Here is an 8,075-nt window from a genome sequence, read left to right on the forward strand (position 1 = left end):
CTGCAAAGGTGCAGAGCCTTTTGCTGTACTTTAAGTAGGCTGCAAAAGCTTGCCAAGACCTACATTAATCATTGCTGGGTACTGGACATCCAGTGCAACAAGAAGGCAAACAGAGTGATTTGCCAACTGGCTAACAGCAAGTGTCAGGCTGGGACATAGAGAATGGAGGGGAGAGAAGATAATGTCTGGACTCCAAAATCCTTTGTTTTAAAATATTCTTTTATCCAATTAATACAGGGACAGATCCTTTCCCCACTGAAGTCCATGGTAGAACACCCATTATTTTCCTTTTTTTAAACCTTTTTTTAAAATTGTTCTTATGACACTTGTTATTTTCAGTGGCACCAGGACTTGGGCCATAGTGCATTTCAAATTCTTCTTCAGTGGCTAATAATCTAACTTGTGCTGGGCACAACCCAGGCAAGTTTGTCTTCCCTCCTACCTTGAAAATAAAGATCGGTCCAAACTGCACAATTCAGCTCTCACCCCTATCCCAATCCCACTCAACTTCAGGGGTGCTGAGACTCCAGGGACTGATTCTGGTTTATCACTATGCTAACATGCTTCACATATAAATGAACTTTTCTATTTGTGCGTTTGATTAGCAATTTGTTCCCCTCTGTTTCTGAACAGGAGATACAATAGTAATACTGGAATACAAGAGGAAGGGCAAATGAAGCTTTCTTTTCAAAGGAGTGCTTCCTCCATGAATTCTGAAGCCATGAAGTAGAGGAAAAGAAATACCACTGTGATAAACTCCTTCTCCAACGTACTCTGTCTTCTGGTGAACCCATTTGGTCATCACAACCATGGAAACTGGTGGAAAATATTAAATGATATTATTTTACAGGATGGTTATGAAACAAAGCAACTGCTACGAATAAAGAAATGCATGCATCTGTGTACAAGATTTCTCATCCCTTGCACAATATACATTAGGATATATCTGTGGTAAACTTGTAACTGGCAAATAAATTACCTCATGATCGTGCCGTGGGACTCACACCACATCTTTAAATGCCCTGTGAAAGCAAGCACTCTTTATTCAGTACTTGTTTGGCTCACCCAATGTTTTTCTAGAAGTCCAGATGGAAAAATAAAAAAGAGAGTAATAATTTTAACATTGCCATGACTTCCAAAACTAGAAAGATAATAAATTGGGTTAGGGAAGACTTATTAGGAATGTCTGCTCAGAAATTTCACCATGAAACCACCATTGTCGCAACAGGAAACATTCTGAAATATTAATATGTTATAACTTTTTCTTCTTAATTTCTAACAAGAACTCAAAACTTTTTCTTTTTTGGTTTCAGGTAATCTTGAAGCAAAAGTAAGCTAAGTAATTATACTGACTGCAGGATTGCTTTGACAAAAAGTATGTTAATTGAAAGCACTGCTTAACATAAAGCTGCCTGCCATAAAATTATATTACATTCACATGTTTACTAACCTTGCTTGATATATTTGATTTCTATTATTAGCCTCAACATTTTGTTAATACCTAGAGTTAATACCTGGAGAGGTGCTTTGCAAATCCAAATAAACAAACAAAAAACAGGTCCTGGAGTGAAAGTGTACTTGAATGGTCAGCATAAATTAAGAATGTCTCTATATTGTTAGTGATGCATTTAGATCATTTTAAATTAGTTGGCAGTACTTCAGTGGGGTAACTACTACTTCATTGCAATGCAGATAGCTCAGCACTGTAACACATTCAATCCACCAGGGTGTTGTTTGCATCATTTGAGTGCTGCTACTGCTTACCAAAGCATCAAAGAGAAACCTGGATGGATTAGCTGTCTGGGAATAAGACACAAAAACAAAGTGGACATACACATTTTGTTCTTCTCACATGTTACGCACCTGGTAACGCTCTGGATTGGGAATTTAACATGCCAGGACTAAATTGCATATCATGTTATCCCTATGAGCCAAGAGGAGATCTGTGCATCCATAGCTATTTTCAGGTTACCTGCACAATTCACTTCAAAGTCTAGTGGGGGGACTGTAGCACCTCTTGCTCTGGTTGAATTAGAGGGGGAGAGTGGAGGAGAACAACAGGGAGATTTAGAAAGGGAAAAGATGATCCATGGAAAAACTGAAGGGAGAGGCAGGCAGAAGATAAAAGGGCAGTTAATTAAGGGAGAAAGAAGAGGAGAAAATTGAGGAGACTTGCTGTAGAAAGTAACAAAATAATATATTGCAAGTTCAGTGTCAAAATATTACAGTGAAATAGATACTAATGTGCGATAGAAATATCAGGGGGCCCGCTCAACAAACTACAGGATCCAAGTATTCCTAAAGAGAAGATAACTTGATCTGGTTTCATATGGTGGGCCCCGCTGGTTTTGGTGCACACTTGTTGATGTTTAATAGAATCCAGTAGAGTTAATACTAAATCATTTTACTTTCTCAAACTTTCTCTATTAAAGTGAAGTTCTTCATGAAAAGTGACTCTGTAAAAATGGCACCAGGAGGTTGTATATTCATTGTGTCTCAATGATTTCCATATCATATGGGCTCTGTATTCAAGAAGATGTATTTTCCTAACTGCCAGTCCCTCAAATTCCCTCTGGGCTCTGAGAGTCCAGACTGGTTCTTTCACTCTTATGCATCACCACCAGCCATAGGTTCTTCATGGCAGATCATACCCTCAACTACACCTGTGCAGTCAGGCTGTCTTCAGAGTATTACTTCCATGACCTCGGTGCAAATCTACAGAAGGTGGAGGAGAATTCTATAGGTTGCTTTAAAAATCCTATAGAAAAGATAGCATTCCCTACTCAGTTCTCTATGAGGGAGATACGGGACCTGCACTGCGAGGTTAAATTCAGGACGATAAAAAGTTTGTCCACATAGCTCAGGGTGATCAGCCCCTGGGCTTGGGTTTGGGTCTCTCTCTGATGCAAACACAGCCAAAGAAGAAGAGAAAAATTACATGATGCAGCAGAGTCAACAAGTATAAACTGACATTGCTCCCTTGATTGCAATAGAGCTATGCTGATTTACACCAAAAGAGGAGCTGGCCTTACGTTTCTTTTGCACAACATCTTAAAACAGCACAGCCAAGATGAAAAGGAGTACATGTGGCACCTTAGAGACTAACACATTTTTTTTGAGCATAAGCTTTCATGAGCTACCGCTCACTTCATCGGATACATTCAGTGGATAATACAGTGGGGAGATTTATATACATAGAGAACATGAAACAATGGGTGTTACCATACACACTGTAACCAGAATGATCACTTAAGATGAGCTATTACCAGCAGGAGAGCGGGGGGGAAAAAACCTTTTGTAGTGATAATCAAGGTGGGCCATTTCCAGCAGTTGACAAGAATGTCTGAGGAACAGGGGGGGGTGGGGGTGGGGGGAAATAAACAAGGGGAAATAGTTTTACTTTGTGTAATGACCCATCCACTCTCAGTCTTTATTTAAGCCTAAGTTAATTGTATCCAGTTTGCAAATTAATTCCAATTCAGCAGTCTCTCGCTGGAGTCTGTTTTTGAAGTTTTTTTGTTGAAGAATAGCCCCTTTTAGGTCTGTAATCGAGTGACCCGAGAGATTGAAGTGTTCTCCAACTGGTTTTTGAATGTTATAACTCTTGACGTCTGATTTGTGTCCATTTATTCTTTTACGTAGAGACTGTCCAGTTTGGCCAATGTACATGGCAGAGGGGCATTGCTGGCACATGATGGCATATATCACATTGGTAGATGTGTAGGTGAACGAGCCTCTGATAGTGTGGCTGATGTGATTAGGCCCTATGATGGTGTTCCCTGAATAGATATGTGGACACAGTTGGCAACGGGCTTTGTTGCAAGGATAGGTTCCTGGGTTAGTGGTTCTGTTGTGTGGTGTGTGATTGCTGGTGAGTATTTGCTTCAGGTTGGGGGGCTGTCTGTAAGCAAGGACTGGCCTGTCTCCCAAGATCTGTAATAGCTCACCTTAAGTGATCACTCTGGTTACAGTGTGTATGGTAACACCCATTGTTTCATGTTCTCTATGTATATAAATCTCCCCACTGTATTTTCCACTGAATGCATCCGATGAAGTGAGCTGTAGCTCACGAAAGCTTATGCTCAAATAAATTGGTTAGTATCTAAGGTGCCACAAGTCCTCCTTTTCTTTTTGCGAATACAGACTAACACGGCTGCTACTCTGAAAGAGCCTAGATGATGTTTCTCTCTCTACTTTGAGTAGGCTTGCAAAGCCAGTCAGAACTGTTTATTTATAGCTGTAGATATTCATGGCTGTATAAATTAGAAGTTATTACTGAATGAGATGCCCGCCCACTCACACAGCGCAGCTGTACATGAATCCTTTCTCACTGCTTGGCTGAATACAGTATAGAATAGGAGGGAAAATGGCATGCTCCCAGTCAAATGATGGGATCACTGCTTAACCTGCAGGCAAAAAGCCCAGCAATTAATTGTCTCCCCCAAAGCACAGTGTGCAGTGTACGACAGGTACAATTATCTAATATTGTTTAACCCTGCCAGTTTGTGTGGTACAGACACAAAATACAGGTGTAAGTGCATTAGAGGGGAAAAAACCCTATCATTTGACTTCTTTTTCCAAAGATTAAGCTGTGTTTTGTAAAGTAGAACTGGTGCTCATTAAAGGAAGGGAGGACGACCCTCTCTACAAAAACCTGAGCACCCCGCACCCCGCCCTCCTCCACCAGAATAAGCAGCTAAAAACAAGTAGTGTATTAGAAATTGGAAGGCAATGTTCTGCAAATTGTTGGTCTTATCTTACAGCTTGACAATAGTTTAGCCAGGAAAATCTCAGGACTTGTAAGCAAGTGCTTTTTCCATGTGAACCTCTTCATTTACCTGCATCATCAGTTAGCTCCTCTACAGAGTTACAGGACCTGATTCTGACCTAAGTTACACCAGTGTAAGTCCAAGGCAACTCCACTGCCTTTGGTGACATTATTCCAGATTTACACTGTTGTACATGAGACCAGAATCTGGTCCCCAGAGAAGATGTACAGTATAAGGAAGAATTCCACCAACCAAAGCCTCTACAAAGATAGTCCAGGGCAGCTGAGGTTCAATTTGAGACCATGAGCTTGCTTGCAACGCTTGCTTCTTTGGGTTTCCTTATCACTCAACACTTTTTTTCCATTGATGGGCATGTCACAGTACTGATTTAAAGCTGAATTAGAATACAAAGATGACTCTTATTCTCTGTGCAGGACTAAATTTGTTGGGACATTGAGAGTTGCACTGCTAATACAAAGCCTTGATATGTAGGTGTTCAGCCTGTAAATTGTCCCATGTGGGTTGACACAGTACTTGTGTAGTACCTGATTGAAGTCAATAGGTTTCCATGTTGGTGCTGGTGTCCAATCATGTGGAACAACTTGCAGAATAATTACTATGGGACCAGTTATTCAAAAGCTTGATTTGTATTATGCATGGGAAGTTCTTCATTCATCACAATGTACACTTCTAAATGATCATATTTGTACAAATTTGCATGCCTAGGTAAATCAAATGCCATGAGTGAATGCTTATTCTATCATCTGCATACCCAGAAGTATTGTGCACACATAACAGCTGGTGCGAATGATTGGATACACAGAACTGCATGCAAAAAGTGGAAACTGAACAGAGGTGGCTTTGAAAGTTTGGTGCATTATTTGTTTTTGCACAGATCACTGTAACATTAAATATAAAATAATTTCCATGAGTTACCATGGGCTGGCAACTGAAGAAGAAAGTTAAAAAAAAATTCTTTAGGGGACCCTGCAGCCTCTAAGCTGTCCTCCTATTACTCCCTGTTCCTCTCTGGAATCTCTCCAGTCTCACTGAATCATGCTGCCTTGGTGTCTGCCCAGGAATGACTTGACAAGTGTGACATCACATTTGTGACTTGACAAGTGTGACATCCATCAGTCACAAGGGCAGGTGTCTCTCTAGCTATTTTTATTTGCACCAAACCATTTCTAACCACTGTTTCATAAAGTTTGAGATGGACTAAGTACAGAAAAACTAGGAGAGAGAATAATAACAAACCAACAAAGATCAGTAAGGACAGAAACATTTTTAAAAGAGCATTGCTTAACAACAGGCTTTGAAGGATTAGATCTTTATCAGTAAATGTTGGTAAACATCCATTTCACTGTACTCACAAACCAATGAAAATATTTCCAGCAGTAATAACTGAAATTTACATAGAGGCAAAATAGAAAAAATGCAACTTGAGAACTTATTAGAGTTTGATTTAAGAATATTTACTTTGTGTATTTTGACGTGATGTTAATTATTTGAGTTTTAACTGATGTAAAGCTTTAACTTTTTGAACCTCAACATCTATTGTCATTAAATAATTATTGTCTGACCCCCCACAAATAATTTCCAGGCACAATAAATTTAAATAAAGAAAAATTTTAACAGTTCCTTAAAAATCAATGTCGAATTTATAAAAAAAATAAAAATCAAATTCTGCCACGTCTACTAATTACCATGCTGTCAGTTTCAAGTGGCCAGGCACCCAGGAATGGAATGGAATGTCACATGTTCCGATGGGGCAGCAACAAGTAATGGAGTATGTACTTTAAAACACTTTGTATCACGAAGAAGCCAGCTAGATATTCTCAGGAGGATGCCTGGAATTAACCATGAGAACTGAGCAAATACAATTTGTTAGATGAATTATTCAATGAGTAATGGCAAAATTCATTGAATAATTTATTCATATCCTTTTTTTTATTAGTATTCATCCAGATCTACTACTCACAGTTGCTTCACAGAAAGACATTACTGTCTGTGTATATTGGCATTCATATTAATAATCTCCCTCCATAATAAGTTCAGTTCTTGAACCGAAGCCACGGCTTTATGTTAGGAATCATTCTTCTGCTGCTCTTTGTTTCTTGCAGTCAAGCAGTTGATTAAAATAATAATAGGCCAAATCCAGTAGTGTGTATTCAATTCTTCGTCAAAACTCCCAGGGTGAAATCCTGTCCACACTGACTTCATTGGAACCAGGATTTTGCCATCCAGGAAAATGAATAATTCTGAAAATCTTGTGACATATTTAGATGCCTTAGTATGCATTCTCTGTAGGTTCCTCAGTCCTAGGCACTCAGTTTTGACAATATTGGTGCAAGTAAAAAAACTTCAGGGTGTGGCCCAATAACAATCAATAACAACAATAATAAATAATACTGGGTGTTTCTACAGCAGCTTTTGTCCAAGGATTTTGGTGCATTTTACAAACACTGCACCTCACTTTCTTTTGGGAGTGACATTTTACTCCACAACCCTGACATAATTTAAAGGGCAAAGCAATCTCTCAGGGTAAGAAAAATAATATACTTTTATGCACCTAGACAAACAGAATTAGCTACTCTAGACAAATCTGTTTTTAGTGTCAACTAAAGGCTAGGTTCCAAAAGGAAAAAGGGACTGCAGCATTTGAGGGCATTTTGTTTGCACAGTAGTGAAGTAAGCCACCTGCTTTTCACTGTGACATGCTAATTCAGTTAAGCAGTGTTAGATGACAGTTTGTGGTCTAGCATCACCCAGCAACTATGCAATAGCCAAAAAGCAGGTGTGTGACATGCCTAACACTTCATTAATTTTGCAGTTCACACGCCTCAAAATGCCACAGCCCCCTCCTTTCACATTCTGAACCAACAATTTCTGCTCTGTTGTGATCAAAAACTACTGCCAGAAGCCCACCTCCCGCCCCACCCTGCCGCCATAGGGGCATTGTGAGGATCAATTCATTAAGCCTGTGAGTTGCCCAGACACTACAGTTATGAGGGCCAGTCACCACTAAGGGTGTTTCTACAGGTCTCAACATGTCCTCAGCCCATGGTTTGAGCCAATCAGAGATCAAGGGGTTCCCCCCCCCCCCCCATACACACACAACTTCAGACTTTTAGGAAGACAATTTTAGGGTGGCAAAATATTCTAATAAAGGACAAAAATACACTTTAAAAATGTGCCGGCGTCACCTCTGCCTTAACAGCTCTACAAGCATATTTCCCAGAGTGGAAGAGATTTTCTAGTAACTTAGGCCTGTATTTAGTAAAGCATTTAAGTGTAAGGGGACTG

The 8,075-nt window shown here is 39.7% G+C and overlaps 1 protein-coding gene across 1 annotated transcript in view; it reads left to right on the forward strand.

Moving 5' to 3' along the window:
• Positions 1-1,559, forward strand: part of LOC102933374 (androgen dependent TFPI regulating protein) — a 45,273-nt gene extending 43,714 nt beyond the window's left edge. The window contains exon 6 of the mRNA XM_037893163.2: positions 634-1,559. Coding sequence (XP_037749091.1) covers positions 634-677 — 44 coding nt within the window. The 3' untranslated portion in view covers positions 678-1,559. The remainder of the gene's footprint in view (positions 1-633) is intronic.
• The last annotated feature ends 6,516 nt before the right edge of the window (positions 1,560-8,075 follow it).

Source organism: Chelonia mydas, chromosome 2 (genome assembly GCF_015237465.2).
Source record: "Chelonia mydas isolate rCheMyd1 chromosome 2, rCheMyd1.pri.v2, whole genome shotgun sequence".
Lineage (NCBI taxonomy): Eukaryota > Metazoa > Chordata > Testudines > Cheloniidae > Chelonia > Chelonia mydas.